Below are 16,341 nucleotides of genomic sequence, written 5' to 3'. Positions count from 1 at the left end.
GGGCTTCTCCCCGCAATACTATACGATTCAAGAGCTTGGGATGTCTCGGCCTCCTTGGTTTAGCGCCGACTGTAACGTTCACCAAGCTTACATGCGCGCTCAAGACCTTGGAACTTGCACTACCCCAAGATTTTGAGGCCTGCCAATTTTCTTGGGACAAGACTACGAAGCCATTAGATCGTTTTGTCCCTTGTCACCCGACCACTCACGAGTAATCTTTTGGTGGCGACGGGAAACATTGACGGCATACGCCTCATCGGTGAGACCCTTGGTATTCACGGATTGCCTCATCAGTGGTGTACCGGCAACTTAACGTACCACCGACAGCAAGGCTACTATGTATCACCCCTGACAGAATCATTGGACGAGGAAGGCATACTAGCGATGCTTAGCCTCTTGTGTGCAGCTTCCTAGGTTCCCTTGCGCCATTGTTACATGTCAGCCATAGATCGGTGATTCTACACACAGATTGAGACTGAACAAGGGCACGATCATCTTCGGAGACGCCGCCTCCCCCGGTGCCTAGCATTTAAAATGCCTCAGGTTTGTCCAAGACGGCCGGGAGAAGCGCACACAAGTGTCTTGGTACACATACATGCGCGGAGCTCATGGCCAGGTAGAGATTTATTCGGGATGTAACAGCCTTGGAGTCTAAAGTGCGGGGATTGCTAGTCCAGGATACACTGTGTGAAACGTCATCCAACTCGTTGTGTATAAGACCAGGGCAACATCCCCGGATTGTTATTTCCCCAGATCATTCAGATTGGGTTCTGAAGATCGACTAGTTCTCTCCACACTTCCCTACCCCAGACTTTCTACCTCTCGAATTCTAGTACACATCTCTTCGAATCATTTTATCTCTCAGCACCCACCATGGTTACCGAGAAGAATGAGGTCCTCATGCTCGAGCAGCAGCCGACAAGAGATGAGGAGTTGCAAAAGCCTGTGCCTAGGGTGGACAAGATCGACTACTCCGGTGCTTACGAGAAAACGGACCCGCGAGAAATCGCTTTGGTCAAGAAGCTTGACAGGTGGATAATGCCAATGCTGTGGTCAATGTACTGGCGTAAGTGCACTCCATATTGGTTTCAGCTAGCAAGATTCCTGACCGTTGTAGTGAATTACCTCGACCGTAACGCGATCGCCCTGGCACGTCTCGATGACTTGGAAGAGGATCTCAACCTCAGCAGCACACAATATCAGACATGCGTGTCAATTCTCTTTGTAGGCTATCTGCTCGGTCAAATCCCTTCCAACATGTTCCTCAACCGCACGCGTCCTTCCCGGTATATGGGTATATGCATGATGCTCTGGGCGGTAGTCTCTGCTCTCACAGCGTTGTCTAAAGACTTTACTGGCTTACTACTCACCCGATTCTTCCTCGGTTTGACAGAAGCTCCCTATTATCCCGGAGCTGTCTATCTTCTGTCCATGTTCTACACTCGCAAGGAGGTCGCTACGCGGATTGCTATCCTGTACACGGGCAACATCCTCGCAACGGCATTTGCTGGTCTCATTGCCGCAGGAATATTCCATGGCTTAGGCGATGTTGGTGGTATCACCGGCTGGCGCTGGCTCTTCATCCTTCAGGGAGCTGTCACCTTCGTCATCGCCATCGTCGGCTTCTTCATTCTTCCTGACTTCCCACACAACACCAAGTGGCTCACCGAAGAGGAACGTGCTCTTGCAACTAACCGCATGGCAATGGACACTGTTGGCAACAAGGGCGAAACCTCCGTCTGGGCGGGATTCAGACAGGCTGCCAATGATCCCATGGTGTGGATCTTCGCTGCGATGGCACATTTCCATTTAGCGGCCAACGGATTTAAGAACTTCTTTCCTACCGTGGTTCAGACTCTCGGATTTGGTCAAACTATCACCCTCGTTCTGACTTGTCCGCCTTATCTCATCGCTGGCGCTGTCACTATCGCCGTTTCGTGGTCTTCCGGCAAGTTCAACGAGCGCACTTGGCATATTACTATTTCCAAATGCGTTGCTACGTTTGGTTTCGGTCTTGCTTGCGCAGAAATCGGCGTTGCTGGTCGCTACGTCGCCATGGTCATCTTCACCATCGGGACATATGGTGTGAACTCGCTTATCCTAGGTTGGTGCGGGTCAACATGCGGTCAGACTCCTGAGAAGAAGGCCGTCGCTATCGGCATTGTTACTACGGTCATGAACGCTTCATTTATCTGGTAAGCCTCTCTAAGTCTCTTTTCGAAGATGCTAGAGGAAAGTTGCTGACACGACGTTCGATAGGACACCATATCTCTGGCCAAAGTCAGACGGTCCGAGATACATCATTGCACTCAGCTCTTCGGCTGCATTCTCAGTTGCTACGTTCCTTACGGCGTGGCTTGCGAAAATTCTCTTCATGCGCAAGAACAAGCAGCTCCGTGAAACGGACGGCGAGGTCCAGACATTCTATGTCTACTAGGCTGTCCGGTCGTCTCCGCAATGCCTTATTCTCTGTCGTTTTGGGCCATCGACAGGACGCACCGCAAATTCATGAGAGCCTCAAGAACAATAGCTTATGAGAAGGCTGTCACCCTGGTCCTTGACCGTATTCTTGGTCTTCTAATATATTCTCTGGAATACGTTCACATGGTTGTGCGGGGAAAATCGAATGTTGGCCAAGACCTGCTGCTGCAGCTATGCCATCGGGGCAGATAGCGAGCCAGGTTCTCTAAAAGCATCTTCTGTTAAAACTCTGATGATATAGATGAAGTAAGGATGGAGATGTTGGGGCAGGTTACGCTAAGATAGTCGTTGTATTTATGTGCAGTGTTAGTGATCGGCGCCGTTTGGCCGTCGTGGGCTGGCAAACTTCAAGCAATGACGAATAATATGACTATTCTTCACCCTCACCCACCCTCTTACTCCAGATTCAGGTACCACAACTTTCTCGCACTCTTAAAAATCAATCGCGCACCTGATCCGGCACACAGGCAGCGTTTTTCGGGGTTATGGGGTTACGGGGTCGCGACATCTGAAGAGCCTTGTTGGCGCCCATCTCGCGAGGGGCTAACAATCTACACGAGTACGAGCTGTGTTTTAATTTTTGTTCAACAAAGAGTGAATTCCAGAATCATTACCAGCCAGTGTGACTCCAATTTACACAGTACATCGCTTCTAACATGTCCACTATCAGCGGCAACGGCCTACGTAACCCAGACGGCGCCCAAGATGTCAGCACCCACAACATTTATACCGCCATCTCAAATCTCAATACATCTGAAACATCCATGTTCTATATTTATAGCCACCTCCGCATGTAAACAAGCAACTTGTTCAAGGTAAGCCTTCTTTGAGACACTTTGCCCATCTCTTGTAATCTTTTCTGATGGCTACTTTAGCATTCTCCATGCCCTTAGTGCCAGCTTTCGTTCCTTGTCCCTTTGCTGCAATCTGGAATAGCCGATCTGGAGTCTTCAGGAGACTGGCGAGCCGTGGCGAGTTTGCTGCAACAGCGGCCGTTGGGCGAGCGACGGCTTGCACTGCTAGTCTCCCACCAAATTGGGCAAGAACACTAAACAATAACGCAAAAGGATTCCTTTTCTCAAGCTCTTCAGTGTTGCGGGAAGTCACTTCCGGATGAAACATGGGCCCAGCGTCTGTTTCGCCCAAAGAAGAAGTATTGTCGGAACGAGTGTCCAGATTGATGTCGCCATACCAATCTTCCGAGGACCTCTTTTGCGAACATCGGCGGTCAAGTGACCGTTTGCCGATAAAATTGCATGGATGACCGGTCCTTTTATGATCATCGATGTATTCGTCCCACTGCTTCAAGAATGCCTTTGTATCAACTTCGGCTGAGATCTGATTGATATCAACTTCTTCGGGCCATTCTTTGAGACGATCGTCCGAACCAACAAATTCCTCGTCGAAATAATCAGTCGTCCAATCATACGGGTGCTCTTCCCCATCACGCCTCCCCTTTCTTGCTTCGCTGAAGGCTGCACCTAACAGAAGTGCAATGCATGTGTCACACTCGACTTGACGTCCCTTTTTCTTGTCATTCTCTTCCTTCAGCTTACTATCCCTTTCTTTCATATCTTTATCTCTCTGCTCTTGGAGTTCTTTCAATCTCTTGAGCGAGTCCTTTCTCGCTTGATCCTTCTTGTCATACTCAGGCTTGAGCTTGTTGAATTGTTCCTTGATCTTGGCCCTGATATCACTATTCGTGGGCTTACCCTTCTTCCGATCCTGGTACTTCTTCGTCTGCTTGCAACTTTCTACAGCTTTGCCCTCCGAATCCACGAATACGTATACATAATGTGACTTCGCGTCACATTTGGGTCTCTTGCTCTCGTCCTTATCCGGCTCTCCGCACTCCACTTTATAAGAGGCATCACTCTCCTTACCTTCTGGGCGGGTTGCCGGGATCTTGGGCTTCGGGCAATTCTTCTCGTCGTCGATTTGGCATTTAGGACTCCCAGTTTTGGGGTCCCATCCTTCTTTGGGATCGAGGACTGTGTCACCTGGACATTGGCCCTTCTTGTCATTGCCGTCCTGTTTAGCCTCGCACCCATCGCCCTTCGCCTTGGGCTTCTGTCCAGCAGGACAACATCCCCCTTTGCCGTTCTTTTCTTGACCTAGGTGAAGGTGTTAATAAATCCCAATAATATCTAGGAATGCCACTGTACCTTGTGGACAGTTTTCTTCACACGCCTTCCCGTCGAGAGCAGGGACGCCGGTGGGGCACTTCTGGCATTTGCAGTCCTTGATGATCTCTCCAAGTGTAGGCAAGCAGATGGGCTTCTCTCTACACTCTCTGGAGCATGCAGCTTCTTCTCTCTCCACAATGTAACGCTTCTTGCGGCCGCCATATACACCTCGGATCTCAAATGGTACCGATCTCGGATTCAAGACACTACCAATTGGCAAAAGAGAGCCATGGTCAAATGAAGGCATGGAAAAGGTTGTTCTAGTGAGTAAGAAGAGACAAGTCAGTGCTTTGAGTACTGTTCTAGAGGCCATATTGTGGAAGGATGAGGATAAAGTTTGCTGCGTCTACTTGGAGCGCAGATGAATGTTCTCGTACTCCCGAGCTTTCAGGGTCATATATAGCATTATATCTTGGGAGGCTAAGCAAAGGACATGCCTCGCAGCACGTTTCCTTCATACAGTGACCTTTCGGTTCCCGGGCTCCATCCAACTCAGGATCTGTGCCGTATGTGGCCTCACAAATGATGGCTGAAACTTGCAAAAACTACCCCTCGGGGGCTAAAAGAGGCGCACTCAGGTGATTAAGAAAACGTTGCCCCGAAAGATGCCACTCGGGTCATTTTGAATACTTCGCCGCAATAAAATGGAGCTGGGGCCATTTTGAAAAGATTGCCGCAAAAGATGCCGTTTGTGTGATTCTGAAACCTTCGCCGCGAGGATGAAGGCAAGGCATCTGTCATCTAGCGTGCAAACCGAAATCGAAAACCAATAATCATTATTGAAAAACCCCTACGAGGAGTGATAAGCGCCACTAACACTTTCCTTGTAGGAACTGAAACTATAATCCATGCGACACGAACTTCTGTGCGGAGGAGTTGAGGTGGCAAAGCGGCGTAGCCTTGAAGACGGCGTCATGCAAGTCTCAGGGTCCGTAGAACATCAATACCCAGTCAGCATCGTACGCCGCATGTTGGTATGCACATCTCGTACGCCGCATGCCAAATAACACTAGCAACATGCGTCCCTTGAGACGAAAATCAGCCTTGCCATGCCCTAGAATCCAACAACAGATTTAGTGAGGTGATTGTTTTGTACACTTAGGCTTTCTACCTTCTCGGAGCTGTTGTGCTCTTACTTCATCTTAAGCACCTATAGCACATCCAACGACGAACAACTAAATACAGCTTCCGAGCCGTTGAACCTGGTTCAAACACTAACTACCTCACACACCTCAGGAATTGTACGTCCAATTCGACATAGAATCACTCTCACCTACACAGAAACAGTATGTATAACCCTGCTTCATCTTCTAGTACTTACTGCTAATATGATGCTCATCAGCGAACATGTTAACATCACATATTCTCCCCATTGCGCTCATACTCTCTCGGGTGTCTTGCATTGACGTTGGGATTTGGGACAACAAGGACTGTCACGGCGGCACTAATTGTAAGCGAACCACTCAGTTCTATCATGTCAATCCACTCCACCGGTACATACTGTGTCTTCGATCTCTATGAAGTCGCTAATCGAACTCTCATTTCAGTGCTGCGAAGCCTCTACGCTTTGCCAATGGACTGCTACAAACGAGGCGACTTTGAGGTGGAGCTTCAATTGGACAATAGAGGTGGTATGAAAGAGCAGGCCGTCGGCGCTGTGGCCAAGGACGCAGCCAGTGCGTCTCAATATGTCGTGTTTTTCACGACCGATGACTGCAACCCAGAAAATGTCATTGACAATGCATGGTTGGATTACGGGTGCTCTTCGGGGTTGCCAAACAACCCTCATGGATATAAAAGTTGGTCGGTTTGGGACATGTGCGTGGGAGAGCCAGGATGCTCACTGGAGTGAGATCGCTGCGATCTTCCTTCTACACAACGTCATGAGAATTTCTCCCTTTATCTTTCTCAAACAATAAATCTGCGAACAAGTTTGCAATTTATCATTACTTGAGTTTCGCATTTCGCAGATATAGGTGTTATAAAAAGTAAGCTAGTTATAAACTGGTAAACTCCACCACCAGTTTCTGTCTAAAGTATCAAATCTAGAGAAGTAAGTTGCACGCAGTATGCGCAATTTGTCTTCGTCTCTTCTAGGGGTAAAGTTCCGGCAGCTCTTGTTTGCGTACGAGTTGTGGAGGCTGGGTCACTGCGGCGTGGTTAGTAACAATGCCTCGATCGTGTTGTTGGAACATGTTGGAACATCATCATCAAAAACATCCTTACTATCGCCGTTGCGCCACTTCACCTGCATTGGAGAAACACTCTTCCACTAACAGGGTGAATGAAACTTAGCCAAGCTTCCTAGTTCGTCTCAGAGTTTTGATTTCGACCCCACCCACCAACCCGTCCGTGCCGCGCGCAGAGACTCCGCCCCAAACTTGGACAAAAGAGAACCGCGGGATGCTTCCCGATATTCGCTCCACTCCACAACCAACACCAACCCCTCCCCTAGAATCATGGCTTATACGAATGGTCTCGGAATTCGGTGAGTTTTGGTATGCTTTGGGGGCGGCGCGGTTATGCCCTTCGCCTCAGCGGTTAGCACGGTGGGCTTGGGGGAAGACCATCTAATTTCTACGACAACCGCTTCTTGAAGAAGAGTTTATAAGATCAATCAAACAACACAGTGAACTGGGTATAAACTCATTTCATACTTGAGCACGATGCATGCGATCCACTTTCTGTTGTCGATATACACCTACACATTGTGCGGCCACTTCCATAGAGCCGCCGCCGAAGCTATTTCCAGCGCTCAGCTCTCACCAGATGGTTTCTTCGCTCTCAACAATTATGAAGTTTTGAGTGCCCGAGAGGAAGGTGACGAAGACATTGTGCACATCCGAAAACGTGCAGGGCAGGAGGATTGCGGAACTGATTGCCTTGACTACTCCGGCTGGACTAGAAGCGGACTGATGGATTGTGCAGGTGAGGATCAGGATGCTGAAGATACAGCAGGCGAAGATGTGCCCGAGAAGCGGACTCTTTTAGAAAAAAGAGGAAGAAAACCACCCACATTGTGCGTACGAGCCTGAATTCTGAGCTCGTAATCATAGCATGACTAAATTTGTCCAGTGTGTGCAAAGACGTCCTGTTTCAGGGTAAAGCTGGAGACGGGTTTGAACTGATCTCGCCTACCTGGCCCAAACTTGGAACCCTGGAAAAGGTTATTACGCTTATACTATCGTTTCGAAACGAAAAGACTCACATGATACAGAATTATGGGATGGTGTACGACACGGGGGATCCTACAGAACCACTCAAAAAGGAATGGTTTGAGCTGCAACAGCGTAAGAAGAGATGGACTAAAGATCTCGTAGGAAGGAAGCCGACCAAGGGCAATAAACCGAGGCGCTGTTACGCTGCAGAACACGTACTCGAGTGGCAATTACTACAAGAATTCATCGAAGCGGACAGTATGAAGGGTCAGGAAAGTCGCTGCATGCTCTTATTCAAATACTTCGGGGAAAAAATGCCAAAGGCTACTTACAAGGTCAAAGTGGCCAGGAACAACGGGAAGCTAGGGACAAACAACCATTTCGAATACGAGGATAGAGACCATACGTTGGATAGATGGAAGGAAGATGAACCGAAAGAGCGCAGAGTAATTGACTGGATAAGTACGTGAGCTTGGGCCTGAATGCTAAGATATGTTTTGGCGCTAAAGAGTCATCTGGAGTACTATTCAGGTGGCACGTTGAAGTCACTTCAACGGCGCCGGAGCCGGTCTAAGTATTCGTGTCTGTACTTTCCATCCTTCCACCCTGTTACAGAGAGGATCTAGGCTAACCCTGCCCTTGTGATCAGCTTTCCAGTGGCCGGGAACTGCCAACGGATTCCCCCGCAATCCATGGGAGTACGAGCTAGTTCTCATGAACCAGGACGCCAACGGCAGGAAGGCAAACGTATGTTTCTGAAACGATAGTGAAGCCTCGACTTACAATCGCAGGTATGGGCCGAGCAGAATATTCTTCCGAAACCAAGCGTCCACGAAAATACTAACAAGATGAGAGAGAACCAGGAAAATTCTAAAACGCTCGAGTGGCTATTCGAAAACAAATACTACGAGGACAGCATTAAGTCATGGCCCGATAACAAGGGAAAATGCAAGGCTATCTATCAGTTTACGACCCTGATGAATATAGCGCAGTACCACAACCAACCGTAAGTAGGATTGCGCAAGAATATAGCCTTCCAGCTTTGGGAAGTGACGAGAATTGCTACACAAGTGGTATATAGACGTCGCTCAGGTTTGGAGAAGGTCAAGACGTCCATACCCAGTCATCTCTCTTCGGAAATATCACCCGCTAACCATAGTTTCACCTTTAGATACATCCAAGAAGTTATGCGGGCTCAAGTGAGGCGTGTGGGCGAGGCGTGGGAGCTCGTTGAGAAGAAAGTCCTCGCTGGTACAAGTTATAATGGAGAGGTCTACAAGGAGCGAGGCTTGAAGAAAGAGTGGCTCGACTGGATGAAAGAGAAACACAAAGCGCGGATGGATGCGCTAACAAAAGCGATGGATGACAAGCTGGGGGTCTTTAGCAATAACCCTGGTGTCATTACAAAATTGAGGAGGTGGGACTACAGTGGGATTTTCAGGCGAGAGGTGAAGGAGCCAAACTGCGGGTATGAGACAGATCAGAAGATAATAGATCAGAGGGTGGCCCTGTTGAAAGACGCATATAAGAACATGAAGCGGGTGGAGTCAGAGCTGAAGCTAGACTAGATCCCGGCCGTTTCCAAAGGCCAAGGATTGGTAGGAAGAGGGCTTCCATTCGAGTTGGTCGTTCGATTCGACATAGTTGTATGTCTCTGATATTCAGCAGGCGTTAGGGTTGTTTTAGTTCTGAGGCTTGTGATGTAGGAGCATCAAAGTTATCTTCGCGCCGCCTTAAATCTCTATAGCCCCACTGTCAAGATATCATACTTGTTTGAAATGGCTCTCACTTGTAGTTCTCTACGTCTATATACTGAATAGACAGGTAACTGCGATGCTGATAGATGTGTTAGACACGCGTATGGCTTGAGACGATGACGGGCGTACTTCGTGTGTGTTATCACCAGGGAGAGTTAGTGAATCTGATCGCCCAGCGCCGCAAGAATTTCTAACGATGACTGATGAAAAACATCACATTCCAACTGTCGAAACACGTTGTGCATATACAGCATTTGACACGATGATGCTTATAAATGACAACCAAACAACTGCAATACCAAGACATAGACCCAAAGCATTACCTGATTGTTCTTTGGCTGTTGAAAAAAGTGGCCTACCACCATTCATCAAGATGAGAATGTATACAGACAGCAATGTGGCTATGAATGCTTTTTGCATAAAAGAGAAAACAAACACACGACGGATTTTCCAGCTTCAAAATTCTCCCTTGTAAATATAAACGTAGGAATTGTTTACATGCTTTGTCCACTGGTCTTCCTCAAGAAACACGATCTTCGCGTCCGGTCCAGCAATAGCGCCCCATGCAGCTTGTACATCGTCCCAAGGCTTGGTACCATCGATACGCCAATAAATTCTGTTCTGATTCAGATAAGCTGCGTCCCTAGGAACGTACGGGTTGGGCATAGGCGTGTTCAGCGGCGTTCGATGCATTCCAGCTTTGAGATACCAGAGCTCAAACACGCGGGACACAACAGGGAAGTAATTCAAATCTCCGCGCCTTGTGGAGTCTTCACCCAGCTTCAAGATGAACTTTTGTAGCGTGGGGATGCGCGAGGCAGCTTTCGAAGAATCCATCAAGAACGGCAAGAAAGTGATCGTGCTAGGCAGCGATCGGAACCGATTCCGAGAAATAAGTTTTCTGCAGAAAGGACCGTCTTCAAAGACGCTCACATATTCGTCAGAGTTATATTCCTCGTTAGAGTATATGCTCCATGCGTCGCCTTCTACGTCCTCTTCGTTCTCATCTTCTTCTTCCCAAAACTCGTCGTACTTGGGGTCGTTCCGAGATCTTTCTAGGGCATCGTCGTCACGTTCGTAGAACCATTTCCCATCAGCTGTCTCAGGTGCAAATTGCAGTTCAAACTCAACGAGTGAAGGAAATGGCGTGCCAGGATAATCAACAATGCCCCGGAAAAACTCAGGACATATCACGAGTCCACCTAGCAGTTCGAGAACAACCAGATTCGGGAGAGAGGCAAGGTGGTTGAGCATGCAGAACCACGACTCCTGGCTCCATTTGCCGTTGTCGACAAGCTTATGGGCTGGCAAATTCTCGTTCCTCATCGAACTGCTTTGGATGTTCAATCGGATTTCGCGTAGATGGTTCCCTGGGAGATTACGTATTGATTCCAACAAGCCTAGTGTCATCAGAACTAGAATCAGAGAAAGTGCACGGATCACATACATTGTCTTTGCGCAATTCGTCTACGCCGGCCAAAAGAATATTCGTCGTCCGTTCTATGAAGAAATCTTTCTAGATCAGGAAGTTTCGCAACGATACTTGGAATCCATGTAGGCTTCAGATAGATTAGATCATAGCCTCCAATGCACTGCAAGGTGGTGATGCCATGCAGGATTGGAACGAGGTTTTCGTGTATCAACTCAAATTGCCCAGATACCGCCTGGGCTTCCTCGATTTTCCGTTTCCAGTGCGCACCATCTGGATTCTTGCATGTCTCAAAAATTGTCGGCTTCGGCCCATCGAACTTAGAAAGACGGTGGCCATTTTCAATGCAAAGGGACAATGGTCGCTTTTCGGTTGCACGAGCTGCTAGGTCCGCCAGAATAGTAAATAGCTTCACCATAGAGGCGGAGAATGCGACGCTATCAGCCTCTCGGTCCGGGGGCTGTTCTACGGGACAGCACCCAGTTGCGTTTGGTGGAATCGGTAGGATGAATGTGACGGTTAGCGAGGTCAAATCTGCCCAACGCGAGATATTTTCGCCACTGAAGAGTGCTACAAAAGCGTCCAACTCATCGGTTGTTATTATAAGGTCATGAAAAGTAATTCGCTCGATAGAGGCTTTCCATGCTCGCGATATCGGGCTGTATTGGGCGAGTTTCGCATCCCTGCTAAACCAACCCCACACTCCTGGGAGACTATTGACGATATGTGCCAATATTTCAGGCGGGATTGTGTCCATTGCGTTAATTATACCAAAAAGTGTGAAAGAGAACGAGCTTGAGGTGGCGGAAAGAAGATGACAAGAACCGTCGAGCAGACGATGTGGCACAGCGGCGGGGTTTCTACGGAAAAGCCCGTGCAGCGGCACAGCTGAAACGCTTGCTATATTTAGATTAATTGCTCCCGTTCACAGGAACCTCATATCTTCTTGAGGCTGAAGACATTGGATGAAGAGGGGACGATAATAATGCTGATCACGTGACTAACAACCAATTCCTGTTGTCAGATGGCGCCGCTCGTGCGCGTTTCCTCATCTTCATCTTGTCAAAGGGACTTGTTAACATATATTCAAAGCAAGCGCACTACGTAATATTATCTTATCACGTTCAAAACAATGAAATCCTTTTAATGCTGGAATAAATTATGGTAACCTGCAGCTCTTTATCAAGTATTCCAAAGGCGCTGAGTCAGAAAGCGCCTAACCTGTGCTATCTAAAGGTACAGTAAAATCCATTAATTATCTAGAAAACAAATTACTCGAAGATAAAAGAATCGATTGTTTATTTTAATATAGAGGGTGTATCGGTACATAGGGAGGGACATTATTCTTGGAAAAAGACTTGTGGGTATATCATAAGACTGTGACTTGCATTTTGAAAGCGCCACGGACTAGCCAAGATATTTGGAATTTGCTTGGGAAAAGGACCTGATGCGCATATTTTGAAATGCTTGTGGGACATGTGTCTACCACTTTGAACTTGACTGAATATATACATGGAACGTATGTAGTCTGTACGACCTAAATGTGTTTAAACAACAATGTTTACGCAATGCTGAGGTCTTGCAATGGGCAAGACGCCGGTATAGGCGGGAACATCAACAGAAAGGCTTGGTGGATGCAGCCCGCTCTCGCTTCAATAGGCGGAAAATGAAGGATAGCTTAGTATAAACCAGAGTCCACACCACCTTACGCCAACACAGTGACAGTAGCTGTTTGAGTAACGGTTTGATAAATCGTACCGGAACCACAGGACGTAGCGCTCAAGCCCGCAGTAACGTACACTGTGGGAGTCACAGTGATGTAGACGGGAGCCTTGCACTTTTCCTTGTCATATACAGGAGGAGAACTGGTAAATGGAGGGCCGGTACGGTCTGCTGGCGTGGGTGTGGATGCCAGCGACAAAGATGGAAGGTTAATTTTCGTTGGAACTTTGTGTGTAGAGGTGGCAGACGAAGTTGGTTGGGCGTCGTCCTTAGGGGTAGCAGTAGTTGAGGTTGGGTTGACTCCGTTCTTGCTTGCCGTCGGTGTATGCTCGTATTGCTTGTTGAGCAGGCTCAGGGTAAGTGGTGGCTTGGCATCGGTATCATCTTTCACAACCCCACTAGAGATGGAGTTGACCGTGGGCGTCCGAGATACTTTCTTAGACATCTTCACGGAGGGAGTGACAGCCGGGAATGAGGTAACATCAGCAGGAGTCTTGCTAGCTTCAGGAGCAGAGGCGGAAGTCTTGTCACCTCCCGGGGCAGGAGCAGTGGTTGCGGCACAACTGGGACCAGTGACGACAGTAGCATCGGCAGGCCCAGATTGAAGAGGATTGCAACCAGGGAGGGCCTTGAGCACTGGTGCTGCGTCCTCATCACCGAAAGAGCTTTTGGCGGAGCAGCTCTGAAAGGCCGCGTCGCGGTCATTGTTCACGTTCTCAGCACCGAAGCATTCCTCCATCTCCTTTTGACCGCAGCCACAACCGCAGTTGCAGCCTCCTGTTTTGGCAATGGCTTTTTCGAGGACACCCTTCTCCCACCCGTTGAGCTACATAGTACGTTAGTGAACTATCAGACAAGTGTGTTGGCTGTAACATACGAAGTCAGCGTGGAAGCCATAACCGGTCGGGTCGCCATTGGAGATTGCCCAGGGAGACTTGTCGGCGCTATATTTGCCATCAAAGGGCGAGATGTCGTACCAGAACTCAATGAAGATAGTCGGGAAGCGTGCAGCTCGGTGGGTGGTAGGGCAGTTCTCGATACCAATACCAATGTGTCCACTTGGGTACGCCATATGACCACTAGGGTTCTTAGGGTCAAGCTTCTCGCCATTCCAACAGCTAGGGAACGTCACCTCGGAGGCGAAGCCGTACTTGCAGGAAGTGAAGCCAGTAGGGAAGCCGTTGCTAAAGACAGGAGCACTGCGACCGTCAGGTTGGTGACAGGCCCATCGTACACCACCAGGGTTAGGACCATCAGACCGCCTCAGTGGGTTCCCAGCTATCATGTTAAAGCCCTCGGGGAAGCCTGTGGCGTTTGCCCACTTATCCCCATCACCGAATTTGTAGTAAATCTTCGTCGGTTTCTCAGGCACTCGGTAGAACCCGGTGTTATTGCCATTCCAAAACAAACTTGGGCGCCAGTACAAGCTCTTGTCAGGCTTGATGCGAGCAGTTGTACATGTGGAGGTCTGAGTCTGCTCAAAATCGGTGGATGCAGCCAGTGCGTTTCCCCCGTCGAAAGAGTGGAGATGTGCGCTCTGTGTTCCCGGGAATAGAGCAGGATCGAGACGTTGGTAACTCAAAGCATCTCCACGGTTGAAGAAGCTGAAATAGTCACCATGGCAATCGAACGCGGAAGCAGTAGCGGCCAAGCTAGCCGTGAGAGCAAATATAGTGGATAGCATGGTATTTCAAGTTGATGTTTTTTTCCGTTCGGATCTCAGTTCTAGACCGTAAGCTAGCAAAAGAACGGATTGTAGATAAGGAAGGGAATCGAGTCTCAGACTCAAGATACGTGTGTTGAAAATGAGTGTGTGAAAAGTAGAAAGACTGGAAGGTATTCCTGTACCGGAAGCCGAATTGCAAGTTGAGCCAGCAAGAGCCGTTAGCTGTAGGGGCAGAAGTCGGACATATATGCCAACACTCCTGCATGGAGAATTGCGTGCAACCTTGGGGCTGACGAGGCTGCCTTGGAGGCGCACCATTGTGACATGAGGTAGCCCATGATTCAAGGCTCCCTACTGGATGTAACTAGATGCGCAGCTGCCGGGTAAGGATCAAAGCCAGGGCGAGCCGCACGCGGTCAAAGACGGGTCAGAAATCTTGTCAGGGGCAGCCAAAACTCCGCGACTCGCTAAAATCCTCCAGAACAGGATTCGGAAACACGACAATGGCGGATTGGCTTGCAGTGAGTCGTTGCCGACTAAATAACTGATATGGACGTCGCACGGCTGTAGCTATTTGTTTCTGTAATTGTACAGGAATGGTTGACGTTTCGATGGGGAAGGACACAGGGTTTGTTTTTAGTTCCTAGCGCTGCCTCGGGGCGCTTAGTGGCACGACCGTTCGCACGCGAGAAACAGAGGGCTGATCTTCAAACAGTGCTGACCCCCTGCCTGAAATTACTGCGCTTAGCATGGAAAGGCTCTTTCAGACGCGAAACACCCACTTGCCGGACGCCTTGAGTGAGATTAGTTGAGACGCTCATTCCCCAACATCCAGGGAGCGTGGAGGGGATGCCCACGGCTGACGATTCCCAATCGAAGGGTACCCCGGCCACGACGATCTTCGCCTTGCTGCCAGAATTGATATCATCAGTCTCTTGTCTCTGGATCTCAGACTGCCGAAAACTCGTGGCGTCTTGCTCTATAGCGGAGAGCCGTCAGCACTCCCTGTAATCTGGATACGAGTTCCTATTTGGCAAACTCTATCAATGGTGGTGAATAGTAGCTTCGCAGAGACCGAACAGCGGCTCGGGCCTGTCTGAAAGCTAATTTCTCTTTGTTGAGGGAGTAATGTCGCTTTGCAACCCCCCATAAACGCGTGTTCGCAAATCCGTCCGGGGTGTAAGTTCGTCCGCAGAAGCTCGGGAAGCCGTGTGATCCTATTGCATTCCATCAAGCAGTCAGCCTAGCAAGGAGTCGAGTAGGATGCTCATCACTTGAGACTAGGCCGCCACTTGATCACAGTGTAACACACTATGCCTCACCACCTACATTTGATCTTTTGTCCCAACATACGATTGGAGTCAGAACAGGTGATATTAGTTCATGTCGTCGAGTGGCGAGCGAAGCCGAGAGTCAGGAGTGGAGATATTTTCGAGATTAGAACGTGGTTTTAGTTCTCTTCGATCCTTTCGTGCGATTCTCTTGAATGATACACATGAGCAGACGCGCATGAACATTCTAGTTGAGTAAGTAGCCACTGCACGTGTACCATGGCGCCTATTACTAGAGCGTATCGGTAGCAGGATCTACCTAGGTGGTCCATGAGCCATCAATCGTAGTCTGAATAAGTTGGGTCACACATGTGATTCCGAGAGGAGCCTGATATACGCCCTCTTAAGGGTGTGCAAAGGGTCCGCCGAATCAATTACATATCAGCAGTCATAGGGACTGTGACGAATGAAAGCAGCAAGCTGATGCACGACATGACTAGTACCGAGATAGAGGCTTCACTCGAAGGCCGCCGCCAAAACCGCAGGGGCCGAAGAACGATTACGATGGGTTCCACTTGAGGATCTTAAGAAGTATGCAATTCCGTTGTCCTGGTATCATGTTATATCGGTGCGTTACGCAAGTACCTGTCTTCCTGCGTGCCAACCAACAC

General features: G+C 48.9%; 6 protein-coding genes across 6 annotated transcripts; 3 read left to right on the top strand and 3 right to left on the bottom strand.

The window, feature by feature from the left end:
- Positions 1–873: 873 nt before the first annotated feature.
- On the top strand, positions 874–2,437 carry K460DRAFT_274385 (MFS transporter; the record flags this gene model as incomplete). The annotated part of the gene is made up of 3 exons (XM_040927954.1): positions 874–1,066; positions 1,118–2,195; positions 2,260–2,437. 3 exons carry the CDS (start codon positions 874–876, stop codon positions 2,435–2,437), a joined length of 1,449 nt encoding a protein of 482 aa, XP_040794317.1.
- An 854-nt stretch (positions 2,438–3,291) lies between these two features.
- Positions 3,292–4,980, bottom strand: K460DRAFT_424674 (uncharacterized protein; the record flags this gene model as incomplete). Its single annotated transcript, XM_040938221.1, has 2 exons — positions 3,292–4,595; positions 4,647–4,980. The coding sequence occupies 2 exons, from the start codon at positions 4,978–4,980 to the stop codon at positions 3,292–3,294; spliced, it is 1,638 nt and encodes a 545-aa protein (XP_040794316.1).
- Positions 4,981–6,201: 1,221 nt separating this feature from the next.
- On the top strand, positions 6,202–6,468 carry K460DRAFT_266846 (uncharacterized protein; the record flags this gene model as incomplete). Its single annotated transcript, XM_040927514.1, has 1 exon — positions 6,202–6,468. A coding segment is annotated over one exon (267 nt), but the record flags the coding sequence as incomplete, so codon positions are not given.
- An 865-nt stretch (positions 6,469–7,333) lies between these two features.
- Positions 7,334–9,393, top strand: K460DRAFT_271464 (uncharacterized protein; the record flags this gene model as incomplete). Its single annotated transcript, XM_040927727.1, has 5 exons — positions 7,334–7,690; positions 7,885–8,271; positions 8,525–8,572; positions 8,617–8,789; positions 9,084–9,393. The coding sequence occupies 5 exons, from the start codon at positions 7,334–7,336 to the stop codon at positions 9,391–9,393; spliced, it is 1,275 nt and encodes a 424-aa protein (XP_040794314.1).
- Positions 9,394–9,702: 309 nt separating this feature from the next.
- K460DRAFT_40560 (uncharacterized protein) lies at positions 9,703–11,326 on the bottom strand. The gene has a single exon (XM_040936871.1). The coding sequence runs from the start codon at positions 11,029–11,031 to the stop codon at positions 10,039–10,041; it is 993 nt and encodes a 330-aa protein (XP_040794313.1). The 5' UTR covers positions 11,032–11,326; the 3' UTR covers positions 9,703–10,038.
- Positions 11,327–12,620: 1,294 nt separating this feature from the next.
- On the bottom strand, positions 12,621–14,592 carry K460DRAFT_40552 (uncharacterized protein). Its single transcript, XM_040936861.1, has 2 exons — positions 13,611–14,592; positions 12,621–13,559 (listed from the first exon to the last, which is right to left on the bottom strand). The coding sequence occupies exons 1-2, from the start codon at positions 14,415–14,417 to the stop codon at positions 12,717–12,719; spliced, it is 1,650 nt and encodes a 549-aa protein (XP_040794312.1). The 5' UTR covers positions 14,418–14,592; the 3' UTR covers positions 12,621–12,716.
- Positions 14,593–16,341: the final 1,749 nt, after the last annotated feature.

Source organism: Cucurbitaria berberidis, assembly GCF_010015615.1.
Source record: "Cucurbitaria berberidis CBS 394.84 unplaced genomic scaffold K460scaffold_1, whole genome shotgun sequence".
Lineage (NCBI taxonomy): Eukaryota > Fungi > Ascomycota > Dothideomycetes > Pleosporales > Cucurbitariaceae > Cucurbitaria > Cucurbitaria berberidis.
This window is presented reverse-complemented; position numbering and strand designations above follow the sequence as displayed.

Coding starts and splice junctions, on each gene's coding strand:
- K460DRAFT_40560 (XM_040936871.1), bottom strand. CDS start 11,031: ATGTATGTGATCCGTGCACTTTCTCTGATTCTAGTTCTGATGACACTA.
- K460DRAFT_40552 (XM_040936861.1), bottom strand. CDS start 14,417: ATGCTATCCACTATATTTGCTCTCACGGCTAGCTTGGCCGCTACTGCT. Junction 13,560..13,610: donor ATGGCTTCCACGCTGACTTC/GTATGTTACAGC, acceptor CGTACTATGTAG/CTCAACGGGTGGGAGAAGGG.